This window comes from Haliotis rufescens, unplaced genomic scaffold (genome assembly GCF_023055435.1).
Source record: "Haliotis rufescens isolate VD_foot unplaced genomic scaffold, xgHalRufe1.0.p SCAF_26, whole genome shotgun sequence".
Taxonomy (NCBI): Eukaryota; Metazoa; Mollusca; class Gastropoda; order Lepetellida; family Haliotidae; genus Haliotis; species Haliotis rufescens.
Window position 1 is genome coordinate 7,719,730 of NW_025963957.1, and position 19,719 is coordinate 7,739,448.

General features: G+C 40.9%; 1 protein-coding gene across 1 annotated transcript in view; it reads right to left on the minus strand.

Moving 5' to 3' along the window:
- Positions 1-19,719, minus strand: part of LOC124137325 — a 44,001-nt gene that overhangs the window by 12,163 nt on the left and 12,119 nt on the right. Inside the window, exons 3-4 of the mRNA XM_046503583.2 lie at positions 9,822-10,211; positions 7,312-7,416 (exon numbers count right to left, since the gene is read on the minus strand). Coding sequence (XP_046359539.2) covers positions 7,312-7,416; positions 9,822-10,211 — 495 coding nt within the window. The remainder of the gene's footprint in view (positions 1-7,311; positions 7,417-9,821; positions 10,212-19,719) is intronic.

Below are 19,719 nucleotides of genomic sequence, written 5' to 3' on the forward strand. Positions count from 1 at the left end.
TGTAGAATGTCTGGCATGAGGTAGCACACCCTTAATATACATACACCCTAAGGTCTGTGTAGAATGTCTGACATGAGGTAGCACACCCTTAATATACATACACCCTAAGGTCTGTGTAGACTGTCTGACATGAGGTAGCACACCCTTAATATACATACACCCTGAGGTCTGTATAGACTGTCGGGCATGAGGTAGCACACCCTTAATATACATACAACCTGAGGTCTGTGTGTGCCTGGCATGAGGTAGCACACCCCTTATATACATACACCCTAAGGTCTGTGTAGACTGTCTGACATGAGGAAGCACACCCTTAATATACATACACCCTAAGGTCTGTGTAGACTGTCTGGCATGAGGTAGCACACCCTTAATATACATACACCCTAAGGTCTGTGTAGACTGTCTGACATGAGGTAGCACACCCTTAATATACATACAGCCTAAGGTCTGTGTAGACTCTCTGGTATGAGCTAGCACACCCTTAATATAGATACACCCTAAGGTCTGTGAAGACTGTCTGACATGAGGTGGGACACCCTTAATATACATACACCCTAAGGTCTGTGTAGAATGTCTATCATAAAGTAGGACACCCTTAATATACATACACCCTAAGGTCTGTGTAGACTGTCTGACATGAGGTAGCACACCCTTAATATACATACACCCTGAGGTCTGTGTAGACTGTCTGACATGAGGTGGCACACCCTTAATATACATACACCCTGAGGTCTGTGTAGACTGTCTGACATGAGGTAGCACACCCTTAATATACATACACCCTGAGGTCTGTGTAGACTGTCGGGCATGAGGTAGCACACCCTTAATATACATACACCCTGAGGTCTGTGTGTGCCTGGCATGAGGTAGCACACCCCTTATATACATACACCCTAAGGTCTGTGTAGACTGTCTGACATGAGGAAGCACACCCTTAATATACATACACCCTAAGGTCTGTGTAGACTGTCTGGCATGAGTTCGAACACCCTTAATATACATACACCCGGAGGTCTGTCTAGACTGTCTGGCATGAGGTAGCACAACCTTAATATACATACACCCTAAGGTTTGTGTAGACTGTCTGGCATGAGGTAGCACACCCTTAATATACATACACCCTAAGGTCTGTGTGTGTCTGACATATGGTAGCACACCTTGAATGTACATACACCCTAAGGTCTGTGTAGAATGTCTAACATGTGGTAGCACACCCTGAATATACATACACCCTAAGGTCTGTCTAGACTGTCTGACATGAGGTAGCACACCCTTAATATACATACACCCTAAGGTCTGTGTAGACTGTCTGACATGACGTAGCACACCCATAATATACATACACCCCAAGGTCTTAGTAGACTGTCTGACATGAGGTAGCACACCCTTAATATACATACAACCTGAGGTCTGTCTAGACTGTCTGGCATGAGTTGGCACACCCTTAATATACATACACCCTGAGGTCTGACTAGACTGTCTGGCATGAGGTGGCACACCCTTAATACACATACACCCTGAGGTATGTGTAGACTCTCTGGCATCAGCTAGCACACCCTTAATATACATACACCCTAAGGTCTGTGTAGACTGTCTGACATGAGGTAGCACACCCGAATATACATACACCCTAAGGTCTGTGTGTGTCTGACATGTGCTAGCACACCCTGAATATACATACACCCTAAGGTCTGTGTAGAATGTCTGACATGTGGTAGCACACCCTGAATATACATACACCCTGAGGTCTGTGTAGAATGTCTGGCATCAGGTGGCACATACTTAATATACAAACAACCTTAGGTCTGTATAGACTGTCTGACATGAGGTAGCACACCCTTAATATACATACACCCTAAGGTATGTGTAGAATAGCTGACATGAGGTAGCACACCCTTAAGATACATACACCCTAAGGTCTGTGTAGAATGTCTAGCATGAAGTAGCACACCCTTAATATACATACACCCTAAGGTCTGTGTGTGTCTGACATCTGGTAGCACACCCTTAATATACATACAGCCTAAGGTCTGTGTAGAATGCCTGGCATGAGGTAGCACACCCTTAATATACATATACCCTAAGGTCTGTGTAGACTGTCTGACATGAGGTAGCACACCCTTAATATACATACACCCTGAGGTCTGTGTAGAATGTCTGACATGAGGTAGGACACCCTTAATATAGATACACCCTAAGGTCTGTGTAGACTGTCTGACATGAGGTAGAACACCCTTAATATACATACACCCTGAGGTCTGTGTAGACTGTCTGACATGAGGTAGCACACCCTTAATATACATACACCCTAAGGTCTGTGTAGACTGTCTGGCATGAGGTAGCATACCCTTAATATACATACACCCTAAGGTCTGTCTAGACTGTCTGACATGAGGTAGCACACCCTTAAAATACATACACCCTAAGGTCTGTGTAGACTGTCTGACATGAGGTAGCACACCCTTAATATACATACACCCTAAGGTCTGTGTAGAATGTCTGGCATGAGGTAGCATACCCTTAATATACATACACCCTAAGGTCTGTGTAGACTGTCTGACATGAGGTAGCACACCCTTAAAATACATACACCCTAAGGTCTGTGTAGAATGTCTGACATGAGGTAGCACACCCTTAATATACATACACCCTAAGGTCTGTGTAGACTGTCTGACATGAGGTAGCACACCCTTAATATACATACACCCTGAGGTCTGTGTAGACTGTCGGGCATGAGGTAGCACACCCTTAATATACATACAACCTGAGGTCTGTGTGTGCCTGGCATGAGGTAGCACACCCCTTATATACATACACCCTAAGGTCTGTGTAGACTGTCTGACATGAGGAAGCACACCCTTAATATACATACACCCTAAGGTCTGTGTAGACTGTCTAGCATGAGGTAGCACACCCTTAATATACATACACCCTAAGGTCTGTGTAGACTGTCTGACATGAGGTAGCACACCCTTAATATACATACAGCCTAAGGTCTCCGTAGACTCTCTGGTATGAGCTAGCACACCCTTAATATAGATACACCCTAAGGTCTGTGAAGACTGTCTGACATGAGGTGGGACACCCTGAATATACATACACCCTAAGGTCTGTGTAGAATGTCTATCATGAAGTAGGACACCCTTAATATACATACACCCTAAGGTCTGTGTGTGTCTGACATGTGGTAGCACACCCTGAATATACATACACCCTAAAGTCTGTGTAGACTGTCTGACATGAGGTAGCACACCCTTATAATACATACAGCCTAAGGTCTGTGTAGAATGTCTAGCATGAAGTAGCACACCCTTAATATACATACACCCTAAGGTCTGTGTAGACTGTCTGACATGAGGTGGGACACCCTTAATATACATACACCCTAAGGTCTGTGTGTGTCTGACATATGGTAGCACACCCTTAATATACATACATCCTAAGGTCTGTGTAGACTGTCGGGCATGAGGTAGCACACCCTTAATATACATACACCCTAAGGTCTGTGTAGACTGTCTGGAATGAGGTAGCACACCCTTAATATACATACACCCTAAGGTCTGTGTGTGTCTGGCATGAGGTAGCACACCCTTAATATACATACACCCTGAGGTCTGTGTAGAATGTATGGCATGAGGTAGCACACCCTTAATATACATACACCCTGAGGTCTGTGTAGAATGTCTGGCATGAGGTAGCATACCCTTAATATACATACACCCTGAGGTCTGTGTGTGTCTGACATGAGGTAGCACACCCTTAATATACATACACCCTGAGGTCTGTGTAGAATGTCTGGCATGAGGTAGCACACCCTTAATATACATACACCCTAAGGTCTGTGTAGAATGTCTGACATGAGGTAGCACACCCTTAATATACATACACCCTAAGGTCTGTGTAGACTGTCTGACATGAGGTAGCACACCCTTAATATACATACACCCTGAGGTCTGTATAGACTGTCGGGCATGAGGTAGCACACCCTTAATATACATACAACCTGAGGTCTGTGTGTGCCTGGCATGAGGTAGCACACCCCTTATATACATACACCCTAAGGTCTGTGTAGACTGTCTGACATGAGGAAGCACACCCTTAATATACATACACCCTAAGGTCTGTGTAGACTGTCTGGCATGAGGTAGCACACCCTTAATATACATACACCCTAAGGTCTGTGTAGACTGTCTGACATGAGGTAGCACACCCTTAATATACATACAGCCTAAGGTCTGTGTAGACTCTCTGGTATGAGCTAGCACACCCTTAATATAGATACACCCTAAGGTCTGTGAAGACTGTCTGACATGAGGTGGGACACCCTTAATATACATACACCCTAAGGTCTGTGTAGAATGTCTATCATAAAGTAGGACACCCTTAATATACATACACCCTAAGGTCTGTGTAGACTGTCTGACATGAGGTAGCACACCCTTAATATACATACACCCTGAGGTCTGTGTAGACTGTCTGACATGAGGTGGCACACCCTTAATATACATACACCCTGAGGTCTGTGTAGACTGTCTGACATGAGGTAGCACACCCTTAATATACATACACCCTGAGGTCTGTGTAGACTGTCGGGCATGAGGTAGCACACCCTTAATATACATACACCCTGAGGTCTGTGTGTGCCTGGCATGAGGTAGCACACCCCTTATATACATACACCCTAAGGTCTGTGTAGACTGTCTGACATGAGGAAGCACACCCTTAATATACATACACCCTAAGGTCTGTGTAGACTGTCTGGCATGAGGTAGCACACCCTTAATATACATACACCCTGAGGTCTGTGTAGACTGTCTGACATGAGGTAGCACACCCTTAATATACATACAGCCTAAGGTCTGTGTAGACTCTCTGGTATGAGCTAGCACACCCTTAATATAGATACACCCTAAGGTCTGTGAAGACTGTCTGACATGAGGTGGGACACCCTTAATATACATACACCCTAAGGTCTGTGTAGAATGTCTATCATGAAGTAGGACACCCTTAATATACATACACCCTAAGGTCTGTGTGTGTCTGACATGTGGTAGCACACCCTGAATATACATACACCCTAAAGTCTGTGTAGACTGTCTGACATGAGGTAGCACACCCTTAATATACATACACCCTAAGGTCTGTGTAGACTGTCTGGCATGAGGTAGCACTCCCTTAATATACATACACCCTGAGGTCTGTGTGTGTCTGGCATGAGGTAGCACACCCTTAATATACATACACCCTAAGGTCTGTGTAGAATGTCTGGCATGAGGTAGCATACCCTTAATATACATACACCCTAAGGTCTGTCTAGACTGTCTGACATGAGGTGGGACACCCTTAATATACATACACCCTAAGGTCTGTGTAGACTGTCTGACATGAGGTAGCACACCCTTAATATACATACACCCTGAGGTCTGTGTAGAATGTCTGGCATGAGGTAGCACACCCTTAATATACATACAGCCTAAGGTCTGTGTAGAATGTCTGACATGAGGTAGCACACCCTTAATATACATACACCCTGAGGTCTGTGTAGACTGTCTGACATGAGGTGGCACACCCTTAATATACATACACCCTGAGGTCTGTGTAGAATGTCTGACATGAGGTAGCACACCCTTAATATACATACATCCTGAGGTCTGTGTAGACTGTCTGACATGAGGTAGCACACCCTTAATATACATACACCCTAAGGTCTGTGTAGAATGTCTGGCATGAGGTAGCACACCCTTAATATACATACACCCTAAGGTCTGTGTAGAATGTCTGTCATGAGGTAGCACACCCTTAATATACATACACCCTGAGGTCTGTGTAGACTGTCTGACATGAGGTAGCACACCCTTAATATACATACACCCTGAGGTCTGTGTAGAATGTCTGACATGAGGTAGCACACCCTTAATATACATACACCCTAAGGTCTGTGTAGAATGTCTGACATGAGGTAGCACACCCGAATATACATACACCCTGAGGTCTGTGTAGACTGTCTGACATGAGGTGGCACACCCTTAATATACATACACCCTAAGGTCTGTGTAGACTGTCTGACATGAGGAAGCACACCCTTAATATACATACACCCTAAGGTCTGTGTAGACTGTCTAGCATGAGGTAGCACACCCTTAATATACATACACCCTAAGGTCTGTGTAGACTGTCTGACATGAGGTAGCACACCCTTAATATACATACAGCCTAAGGTCTCCGTAGACTCTCTGGTATGAGCTAGCACACCCTTAATATAGATACACCCTAAGGTCTGTGAAGACTGTCTGACATGAGGTGGGACACCCTGAATATACATACACCCTAAGGTCTGTGTAGAATGTCTATCATGAAGTAGGACACCCTTAATATACATACACCCTAAGGTCTGTGTAGACTGTCTGACATGTGGTAGCACACCCTGAATATACATACACCCTAAAGTCTGTGTAGACTGTCTGACATGAGGTAGCACACCCTTATAATACATACAGCCTAAGGTCTGTGTAGAATGTCTAGCATGAAGTAGCACACCCTTAATATACATACACCCTAAGGTCTGTGTAGACTGTCTGACATGAGGTGGGACACCCTTAATATACATACACCCTAAGGTCTGTGTGTGTCTGACATGTGGTAGCACACCCTTAATATACATACATCCTAAGGTCTGTGTAGACTGTCTGACATGAGGTAGCACACCCTTAATATACATACACCCTAAGGTCTGTGTAGACTGTCTGGAATGAGGTAGCACACCCTTAATATACATACACCCTAAGGTCTGTGTGTGTCTGGCATGAGGTAGCACACCCTTAATATACATACACCCTGAGGTCTGTGTGTGCCTGGCATGAGGTAGAAGCACCCTTAATATACATACACCCTGAGGTCTGTATGTGCCTGGCATGAGGTAGAAGCACCCTTAGACGTATGTGTAAAAATACACCAAGATTTGATATATCTGGAAAATGTAGTTCAAGGAGTACTAGTTCCATTCTAAAGTCTACACACATAATGTTATCGACATTATCGACAGTATCGACTCCTCTGTACTTTGATATTGACATGGAACAAACATGTCGGTGCTGCCACGCAGATACTCAGGTTGAGCTTTTAGCCATATTCCTGCAATATCACGGCGGGGGACACCAGAAATGGGCTTCATACATCGTACCCATGTCAGGAATCGAACCTGGGTCTTCGGTGTGACGAGCAAACACTTAACCAGTAGGTTACCTGTCCGCCCCTACTTCGGTTGAGGTAAAGCATGACTATTGAAGCAGGAACGTGTGTTGGACATACCGGTGTAGGTTGGAGCGGCTTTGTTGGTTGGGCTGACTGTGTTGGTTGGGGCAGGTGTGCTTGGATGTGGAGCTCCATTGCAAGACACGGTTGTGGCTGATGTGCCTACAACATATACAAAAGTACATTCGACATTCATAACATAATATATGATCCTCATGTTATTCATTGCTTCATAAGTTGTTAAAATGATAAAGCTACAAAACCCTTTCCATATCCAATAGAAATCGAGGTTGCAGGGTCGATTGTACGATTCCGATTATGTCATGGGCATGTGTTTATGAATCACTATCAAATAGTGATGATACCAGGTGTTCGCGAAAGGGGGAGTGTATCCGGCCCTATCGGTGTCACAAACACATGCAAAGGCAAGTCAATGGTTCATCTGAAAAAAAACAACCACAGTAGCATATGGTACAAGTCAAAATAGGGAATTGCATCGGACATCACTCTTGTCACTGATGCGAAAGTTTGGAAATGTCCTCCACATGTCTCCTATAAAGCTCCCATAAAAGCTTTACTTTATTGAATGTTGTAACGTTGATCAAACAACCTCTGAGCAAGAGTCGTTTTTTGAAATCTTGGCAAATAAGGCAAATCAGTCACATGCACGACTGGCTTCACTACATGAGGCTACACAATTACTTACAACTACTTTCCTTCCCACTAACTGTGAATCATGTTCACTTCCACAGCATATCGGGATATTTAATTCCCCAAATAAAAGGACTGCTTTAAGATTTTTTGGGAATTTGTTCCCCTGCATTTTTCTAATGTCTAATACAAAAAGATCATTGACATCCGAGAATATTCTTTTGATACATGTCATGAATTGGTCAAAGGTCAAGGTCATGAGAAAGAAACAATTAACATATAAGGTTTATGGTTACACTTTCTCAAAAAGTAACAAATACATTTATTATCAAACTTGGATACACCTTCCCAATGTAGCCCTGATTGGAAACGCGTTGGTCAAAATAAGTCAAAGGTCAGAGTACAGCTTTTTGTCACATCATTGTCAGATTCTGATGTTATCTCTATAGCCATGTTTCTCCATATTTCAGGGCTAGACAGAGTGCCATTGTTCCCGCGGCACACATAAATAGGAAACGGCACACTTGAATTGAATGTATAATGCTTACTGGGCACAGTCATTTTCATAAAAGGTACTTAATTAATATTTTTCATGTTTTGACAAAATTAAACCCCAATTCCTCCATCGTTTCAGGCGTTTGATTATACGTAAAATTACATTTGAATGTAAACACATCTTTCCTTATTTTGATGGAATATCATGAATATTATGTAGGCCTTTCATTTCAAACGAAGTGCTTATTCGTTGGAATTGTTGTGAAAAACCTTAGAGAGGATCGCTTTTTGTCAAAATGGAACAGTCTAAAAAGAAATAAAGTTTCGGCAGCAAATACCACCGAGTGCGAGTGCTCACATTGAACCAAAAAACTTCCATAGAAGCGAAAATATTTAATGCAGTCACGATTGACATGGTTGTAAATAAGTGCGTGTTTCATGAAAGATATTTTGTTAGTATGTTAATCATTATACAACTCCTGTGAAAATCTCTGTGTACTATGCAAAATATCAATATTTATGGCATTACAATTTTGATCTATACTGTACGTTCAGATAAAAACTATAGAGCCTGGAATGAATCAGTGATCATGTGGACAGTGGTCATGATTGAGGGGTGAAATAACAGACACCCATAACTGCTCTTAATGAATGTTATTGTGCGTCCATTGGGACGCAGTAGTATGTTTTTCTGCATCCATTCTTTATATTTGTGCGTAATAGACCCACGATTGTGCGCCTCGTAAAACCCTGCATCAGTCATTGCATTGTCAGTTACTGTTGCACTCTTATAATCCTGAAATTTGGTTTTTGTTGGATCTAAAGAATTTTGTTAAGAGGTTTGGAAGCAGAGGGAGTAAGTGAGTGAGTATGGTTTTACGCCGCTTATAGCAATATTCCAGCAATATCGAAGCGGGACACAAGAAACAGATTTCACACATTTTACTGATGTGGTGAATCGAACCCGGGCCTTCGGTGTGACAAGCGAATGCTTTAACCGCTAGGCTACCCCACCGCCCCATCTGGAAGTCCATGGTCGATATGTTAAGGCCTTGTAGCTTTGAGCAAATGTCAGTGAAGGGACTGCACTGTTTTCACAAGTATTTGCAGACACCTCTGGCTCTAATACTTACTTTACTGCCCGAACACGCCAAGTTTTGCGAGACTACCGCAGCGCTCTCGGACGATCATGGTGAAGAGGAAGGTAGTAGGACACCCAATGACATTGACGTAAAAACATAACCATGAACTTGAATTATTCATCATGCATAATTCATTTCTAAGTAACTAAAATATCTTAAAGCTCCTTCTTTGGAAACCTCCCTCTGCTTTTCGATAATAGAAGTATTAACGGAAGAACTTGGTGCAGAAATGTCTACATTCAGTAACATGTGCTGCCTTCTGTGACACAACCCTCTTACCCTTCACTCTCATCCACAAGTGGTTGCCGTCATGGCTCTCATTCCCTCCGGCATTGTACACCAACTGCACCTGCTTCACATCCTCCAATTCCCGATCAGAAAATGGTCGTACACCAGAAAATCTGTGTCCCACAACAGTGTTAACATCTCCAGCTGAGGGATAGACGTTGGAACCTGCAGTCATGGTATATTTGTCAGTGTCGTTGGCGCGGGGCAGGATCAGGGCATCAATGATCAGCATGCTCAATCCCGCTCCCCGGATCTCACAGGTGCAGGTCTTGTTTGGGTAGTCTGCGGTATAGTTCCCTGGGTAGTTTGGAGACTTCAGATACAAGTAACTGTCCACCCCGGATGCAACTCCGCCCACACTGCAGATGTCAAGTGGTTTCTCTGGAAAGCAACACACACTGAGTGAGTGAGTGAGTGGATTAAGGCTGGGAAGCGTAACTCGGGTACTCGGGTCAGGTCCTAAGTAGGACCCGGGCCCCACAGGCCATCCCAGCTGTCCCGTCTCCAGCACATTACACAACTCATTATGAAGATGCCATTTAGTGGTTCTTTGAAAATCTAAGAAAACATTTTGTGAATGACCTCAATATTTTGTTGTGTATAATGTTAAAAATAGGGTTTGCCCATATCCTAGGTCATGCTTCCGTACGATATATATAGATTTCTAGCCGAGTGAGATATTACATATTTTTAGTCCTAATATACTCACACGCAAAAGAAACGAAGTGGTTTTAAGCAAATAGGTAACAAACACGGAACCATAAATTGATACGGGTTTTAGCATGTAGTGAAGCCTGATGGTGTTATCAATATTTTTGGTTGCATTTTGGAAGCCCCGAGTAAAAACGCAACATAAAAAACGAATCGCCCAAACACACCATTTCAATGAATATGTGGGTATTATGAACCCATTTCTCGCGATATCGAAAATGCACGAACTGTCACGAGCCGTAGTGGGTATAAAACTGTGGCCGATTCTTGGACCTACCACTCCTTGGTCAACAATGCCACGCCTAAATCAAATTCAGAGAAACCAGGTTATCGGACCTTTGGAAGCTGGAGAGCCTGTCCAAGATGTTGCCCGTCATTTCAACATTAACATAACCACAATTTACCGTCTCCTGCATCGATACAATGCTAGACAGACCACAGATGACCTTCCTCGGAGCGGTCGTTCTAGGGTCACCACACCTCGACAAGATCGGCAGATTACCAATCAACACCAGCGACATCCGTTCCGCTCGACAGACCATAGGAACACATAATCGACACATTGGTCGGGACACTGTGATCCGACGTCTCCGTTCCAACAACCTCAGATGTCGCCGACCAGCACGTCGTGCTGTTCTCCAACCACGGCATCGACAAGCACGACTTCAGTGGACACAGGGTCATCACAATTGGCGTCATCGTGAGTGGAGGCGTGTCATCTTCTCTGATGAAAGTCGCTTTTGTGTCTCTCATGCAGACGGAAGAGTCAGAATTTGGCGGCGTCGAGGTGATCGTTTCGCTGACAGAAACGTTGTGGAAAGGGATCCATGGGGTGGACCTAGCGTCATGATATGGTCAGGGATTGGACCAAATTCGAGACTTGGACCCATATGCTTTCTGAATGTTGGTCAAGGTCGGGGACACGGCGTCATTGCTTAGCGGTATATCGACCAAGTGATCAGACCCCACGCTGTTCCATTTTTTGCACAACATCAACAACACATGTTCCATTAGGACAACGCTCGTCCCCGTGTTGCCAGAGCTACCATGGCCTTTCTCACTGCAAACTCGAAAACGTCGTTTTTTCCCGTATATGGTCATTGGACGGAAAAACGACGTTATTTGGACGTTTTCAAACCATCGTTTTTCCGTCCAAATAACGTCGTTATTTGACATCGGAATTTTTTGGGAGAGAACGATAGCGTTAAGCTCCTCCCTTTCTTGATTGACATTGTCAATCAAGCAACAGCCTCTACCGGTATTTCTACTTCTCAGTTTTCATTGGTCAGTCCCCGCGTGTTAGATTACAGGCCCGCGTTTGACGCTGCACTCGAAGCGCTTAGCGGAAGTACTGAAATCAATCGTTCTGCGCATGCGGATTACTTAATGCCTTGACCAAATTTTCCGTTCTGTGCATGCGCGATTTCGCGTATTGTTTCCTAGATTTAATGTCACCACTATTTGACAATGATTCATAAACACAGTCACGTGAAGGTTCGGAATCGTAATGAGTAACTCCATTTAAATTGAAGAGTATCCCCAGTGATATGGGAGATTCCAAGATGAAACTATTCTATGGCTATCTAGGCTGCCACCGAAACCGATCTAAACGGGATCCGATAGCTTATTGTATGCTATATAGTCATATGGAAGTGGACAAGAACTATACATTGTATTCCGGCCGATTGTTCTTGCATTTACTTATAAGTCAGGAAAATGGACTTAAAAGGGGAGTTGTTGAATGTAATTATTTTAATTATTAAATGTTGCCTATACACTAATCTGGTCGAACTTCTCATTGTTCTGTTTATGTCATCCTATATACTATTAGTATGTTACCGTTCTAAAGTCATCCTCTCACATAACATAATATTGTTCATAGTATCAAAGTTTAATCAACAATATCAAGAGCAGCGATTTAAACCACTGAAACACCCAAACACAAGGCTGTTATCAAGCGCTAGTGCAGACGTGATGTATCGTAAAAAAACTGTATCTTGATGTCTTCAGAAATACAATTATACTACGAGATAGTACGGCTAACGCTGACTCACCGGTGGAACAAAGACAATAACGCTAATACAGATATAACGTATTTTAATGTTAATACTAAAGACAAACAATCATTATTTTTGCAGTGACGATATAACACGTATACACGTTTATTGTTAGCTTTCATCACTTTTGCTCTTCATTTTAATAACTTTGTTTTCACATATATATGTAGCAATACCCGACAAGCATGTTATACATAATTATGGGGCAGTTTTCGTTCTTGTACTGACTTACTCTGGTGTTAATGAGCGATGTTTATTGGCTTGTGTGTAAAACCCCGTTTTTCTGGTAATCCTATTATTACTTAGTTTATGTCTATCTAATGACACCCTGCACTCTGGATCATGGCTCCGTGACTATCCATAACAATTAAGATGAACATTCAGTTCAAGTAAATGAATGAGTTTGTTTTGACGCTACAGTCAGTCAAAAAAACCAATGCTGTGAGGTTTGATAACAAACTTCTACCAGGTCGAGCATCGTGGATCCTCATTTTCTGCCTAAAGAGAATCATAGTTCATATGCTAATCCATCGGTGAATACCCTCCCACTCAAGATGACCTTACTTGTTGCTAAATCTATCATCTATCCCCCCAATCTCACCCCCACGCCCCCCCCCCCCCCCCCCCACACACACACGCACGCACGCACGCAAACACACACGCGCACACGCACACACACGCACACACACACACACACACAAACACACACACACACACACACACACACACACACACACACACACACACACACACACACACACACACGCACGCACGCACGCACGCACGCACGCACGCACGCACACACACACACACACGCATTAATTGTTTTATTAAAAGTATCTTCGAGAGTCTGTAAGAAACTAGAAGTAACTGCCTTTGTTCTGTAAACCTCACCAAGTTTCAGCTTTCGCCTCTTCCTTTGTGGACTGAGGTTTCACATTTGTAAAATGATCTCTCTTATCTGTCTGTACCATCAACTTAACTGCCCTCACCCCCTGCAGTTTTCCTGTCCCATATTGCCAAGCAGGTGACCCACAAGGAGGAATACCGCCCTCCCTCAGTCCAGTGATACTGTTCCTAGCACAATATTTTGGGGATACGTAGCCTTGCTGTGGGCAAACATTTTGTAACAATTTGGCAAACTTTGATATTAAACAGCAAATATTATTCAGTTTTATTTCAACAAAAACGGAAAAAATCGGATCCTACTTATTTTGTGGATACCATAACAATAAATCAAGCCAATAGATCGTTTGAGCTGGCATGAATATAAAAAATAATTAGCAAGTCGATAGTCATAATTCCCTCTGTTGGTCCCACGTGAAATGTTCTTCACGAATAGAATAGACGTTCGACCGAATAATATCAAATGCTAACTTCAACTGTTCATCTAATTTCCATGAATGTAGGTTACATAGTTCATATGTTCATGGGCTTCTTCACTGAATGTATAATGTGGAGGACTACTTCACTTGAGGATAAGTAACATAAATAATGATGATAATTATGATAGTATTGCCATTATTATTCCTTCAGATTATTAAAAAAAAAAGTTATTATGTTTTCATAGAGAGAAAGAGGTATGGAGATTGTGAGACTATTTTTAGCATCGGAATTGTTAACATAATTCTTAAAGATATTATGTTTTGTTTGTTTGTTGTTAAATGCTGCACTCAGCAACGTAAGGATATTAAAACATTACATTTAGGTTCAGTTGTATTTTTATATTTGTATCATTTTGCAAATGTTACAGAGACCTGATAAGGGATATATAATAATGTATAGTCGCTATTCTTAAAGTAAGAATATGTTAGATTTATCAACCAGAAATATTGCACACAAGAGGATAATCATATTTCATGACACTATTCAACGTCGAAGTCAACGATATTTGTGTGTGTTATTGCTACATGACACGGATACGTCATGATAAAGCAATTAGAAATTGGCATTTGATGATATAAGATAGCTACGCGATAAATAACAAAGAACAAAGAAGGAAGCGATATTTATTTCACGATAAAAATTGTTCTATCATGACGTCATTTATTGAGATTCGAACATGCACTCGCAACTTGAAGAGTAAAATTTGTAAATTTGACCTTATTTTTGAGAGGTATGTGTCTAGTGAGTTGTTCCCAATAAATGTTGCTGGAGAATCCGAAAGTGAGAGTGATATGACAATCGGTATTGGGAGAAAAGGTACTAACAGATGATTGACGAGAAAATTGTGAGAATATGCGGGACCAAACTCAAATCCTAAAATGGATTTATCTAGCATGGCTGCTGTCGGATTCTATTCAAGGAATCATCATTATTTAAGTACGTGTAAATAATGTAAAGCGTGTATTTTTTCCTAATTTAACACCCTAAAAGAGGCTGTACGTAATGTTGATATCTAATATAGAAATAAACGAGTCTCGGTCGTTGTTTATCGTACAATAAACAACTCCCACTCGTCGTTTGTTTCTTAACTACATATACACTAACATTATATCTTTTCATGTTTATCGGTCAACAAAAGCGACATAAGCATTTCCATTATCATGAGAAACCCTTGCCAAAAGTAGCGCCAACTGCACCATTGCGACAACATCAGGAGCATGTTTCATGATTCATCATAATAAATGATGACATTGGATGCTCGCAAAAACGCGAGCTCATTCCGATCCACTAGTGGCACCCGCTACAAACACATCCAAAGGCAAGCCAATTGTTCACCCGAAAAGGCAGAGAATTGCATCTGACATCATTTTTGTCATTGACACGTCAAACCTGGAAATGCCGTCTACACGCCCAACACAAAGCCCAAGCCAGGACCCAAATCCTTCAAACCCGGCCAAAGTTCTGTTAATTACATACATTTCCCCCTAACCTTAAATAATCTATACTAGTTCTGAAGTAAATCGTATTTACCCGTATGAATCGTCTTATGTTATTTATTGCCGATAAACAGAATATGCACACTTTCTGAAAGTACTGTGTGATAAGTCACGCACCAAACATATACTCTCCATATACATGCTGCTCTTACTTAAAAAAGTATATTGGGTTAACAAGATACGTATATTAAAGTACCATGCTTTCCTAATGTGCTCTCATTCTAATTTGAAATAATGGCATAAATAGTTACCACTCATCTTTCAATATTTTTCAAGGCTGGGTTAATGACGAACATATTTGAATATGTACAACATCTATACTTACTTATCTTTATACTTAAAGGCATCAGGTTTGTCTGTCATAAGACCCCGAAACAAATATGTCCAACACAGCCCAATATTTGGCTCTTGGCTCCTTGTTCTTATATTTTATAAGTATTGTTTAAACAACTGTTTTTTTCTGTAAAATATGTTCATTTCAGAAATTAGATGTTATTCTAGCATCAGGTCTGTGGTACGTTTACTGCATCAGCATTACATTAAAACGATATTACATTATATAAATCCACACAGAGGAAATGCTTAACATTTATCTTTTAAGGAAGAGTGCAGGACGACTTGCTTTATACATATAAATGTGGACATATATGTATGGATATACCTCCTTAAAGATAGTACAGTGTTCGTAGATGACTGTAGAAAATGGAATAATTATGTGAGTAATCGGGTTAATACCACGTTCAGCAATGTTTAGCCATATTGCGATATTGATTTCCAACATACAAGACGGACCATGAAATTATGACTTGAATTTGGACCTGGCTTTCTGGTGTGATGTAACACCCCAGAATCTCCGGTAGAAAATGGGCTCAAAGCACGAATTAAGATCACGAGATGATACTGATGTATGCATCTGGACATATATTTGCGTAGTATTACTACCTTAATTCATCAGTATATATGTATTTTGCATAAAATGATATTATAGGATCGACGCTGACATGCGCATATAACCTATTCACCAGTGCTGTAATATTTCATTTCTTCTGACACATATCGACACGAGAAATTATATTTAAATTTAAAAGGAGCCCAAGTGGGATAGAAATTTGAGTCTGAACCTGTTGAACAAGGCTTGTTTCATTTTGGGCTATAGCATTGCCGCAAGGCCTGGGCGGAAGGGAACACCTGTTTGCACCCATCAGATACCAATCACAACTTCTCTCTCCAAACGAAAACAAAATACGAAAAATGTCGGAAGTGTATCCTTTTAATTTTCTATTTAGATACATGTTTTAACTTTAAAGTAATTATATGTATCTCATGTATTATTGGTATCTGTGATGCTGGTACCGTTTTGTTGCCATTGTGTAGCTTTTGTGGAGTTATTATGAATATCAAATAAATACATGCCTTGAAATATGAACTTGTGAAAGAACTCATCATTGAATCATTTGCATTTAAATTAAATTAAATGCATATACCATTTACTTGGCGTGTATGGACATATTATCCATCTACTTATACACACTTATTATGGACATATACAGAATTTCATTGTACCTTATTATTTAAAAAAATACCCGTGAAGATCCGGGTTAGAATAGGCATTCAACAACCCAAGCTTGTACGAAGGCGACTTGGCTCGCTGACTTGGTTGATGCATGTCATCGTATCCCAAATGCGTAGATCGGTGCTCTTGATGATAATGACTAAATTGTTTGGTCCAGACTGGATTATTTACGAACCACCGTCATATAGCTGGTATATTGCTGAGTGTGGCGTTAAACAACAAACAATCAAACAAAATCTATATAATTATTAAACACCTTCCAACAATGAGAAATTAAAGTTATATTTTCTAAATATTCTGTTATATTTATAACATAATTTGATTCATAATTTAATTATTGCGTTGCTTTCTTCCCTGTCATTCAATGTGCATGTTCAAACCCCTAAACTTTTAATATTTCATTTTTCATAAATGGCTACGTTAGTGCGTTGCCTAGATCTCTCGTTACCTATTCACAAGAATAGATTAAAATAATTTGTTTTACTATCATATTTCTGTTTATCTAATTCATAATACGAAATTGATAATTCATTTATAATAGTATAGATCATATTCGTGTATATCACTATCTGATGCTAAGGTTTTATTTCAGAAAATATAATGAATTCAAAATGTAGAAAGATACACAATTTGCCATTATTTGACTTTTGAACTGTACAAAGTATGATATAATGATCAGAATGCCTGTAACGGGTAGTATTTAAGAAAGAAATATTTGTCGAGAAGTCCCATTTTTCAGATATGCCCTTCAGTAGTAGTATTGCATATCTCCAGAGAGAGGTTTACATTGTAGTTCTCATTATTTGTGGATAATTCAAAAAGCAACATAGAAAATATATATGCTACCATGACGAAAGAATACAGAGTATACATAACTCGCAATTCTATATATTCAGCAAACAGCCCAAAACCGAAACTCCACAACATATCCGATTACACTGATTAAGGCTGTCCCAGTTCTCCATGCGATACTGACGCCCGTTCGTCTCCCAGACCATACAGAATAAATTTAAAAGGAATCCAGCTCAAGTCTAGAACGATTTGGCAAGCCTAGATTGCCTTAATTCTATCAATGAAAGTAAGCATTAATAAAAAAATATTGTTCTTGTCTGCTTCAGATTATATGTTGTAGATACTTATTTTAACTAGGAAAATTGTACTGACACCGGCGCTGTCCCTATTGAAGCTATCCATAAGAATTTCGAATTGCCGTCCATTGTTCGATGTCAATATATCGATGACAAGTGAGGATATCATAAAGTAATCGTTGATGCCGCGCTACACTTTGATAAAAATTATAATCAAGTTGACTGGTGTGTACATTACTACAGTGAACATGTACATGATCATGCCCTAATAATGAAATGCCGTAATGTCAAATACTAATTTATTATTGTGTGATGAATTTAACTGGATCAGTGGTAACATGTGATATTAATATTCCATCAATTTCTTTCCTGGTTGGTCCATCCATGTCTACAAAATGAAAATAATACAATTAAAATGGAGCATAGAACAATTCTTAATTTCAGGCTAGAGCTGTGGAAATCTAGACTTTCCCAATCATTATAGACTTGAGTTGGCCTCATGTTTTACATTATTCTCTGCTGGCTGCTTATAAAAATCTGATATCTTTTCCCAAAGACCTGGTTAATAATATATTTTCTGTACATATGTAAATGGTTCTATTTTAAATGACTGCAGCGCTCCATTATGAAAACAATTTGTTTTAACGCCGCTCTCAGCAGTATTCCAGTGATATATGACGGCGGTCTGTTGTATATGAAATATATGCAAATTGAATCTTGAATCTTGAAAGTTGTAACATTTCCGCAAATAAATATCACATGCAGTATACAGTATATCAACTGCAATACACTGTATACATCAGTATACAGTGTGTCGCGAGCTCTGCGCTGGGCTGGAGCACACATTTCCTACACCTCTCCCTTCGGCAAACACATCACGAGTGTTGCAACGAGGTCATAGGTCAGGCGTGCACTCGTCAGTTGTCTAATACGGTCAAGAGTAAGATCGTCCGGAAGACCACTGCACTGGAGGTATGTGGATTATTGAGGAGGTACTACGTGTTTGGAACTGGGAGTTGAACACTAAGCACCTTTAGAGAAGAGCTCACAATAAAACGTTATGGACTCTCGGACGGACTTGTGTTTTCATTTCAAGACGTACATTTATCAGGTTGAACTTCCTAACTGTAACAATAACTGAACTTTACGCCTTTTATACACATTTGTGATGGGGCGACAATGCGACAACGAGACATATTTTGACCTTGAAAATGTCGCGTTACGGCATCGTCGCCCTTTTGTAAAATACAGAAAAGGATTATCAAAGAGCGACAATGCGAACACGCGACAATGCGACAAATGGCCAATTGTCGCGCTTTTGTTAATTTTGACACGTTTTGCTTGTTTTTGTAAAGGCGTCAATGCGACAATGCGACAACGAGACAATGTCCCTTCCATAGTAATCCGTGCAAATAAAACTGAGTAATGAAATAGAAGTCTGACATGCCAGTTAAAAGATAGAGTGTTGCAGCTTCTGATTTCATAGATCTTCAAGAAGGGTTATCAATAATGGGATGGGTGATGAGTTCAACTGCTTACGCTGTGATTAACAATAATGCTCCGAGTCAATACATTTTG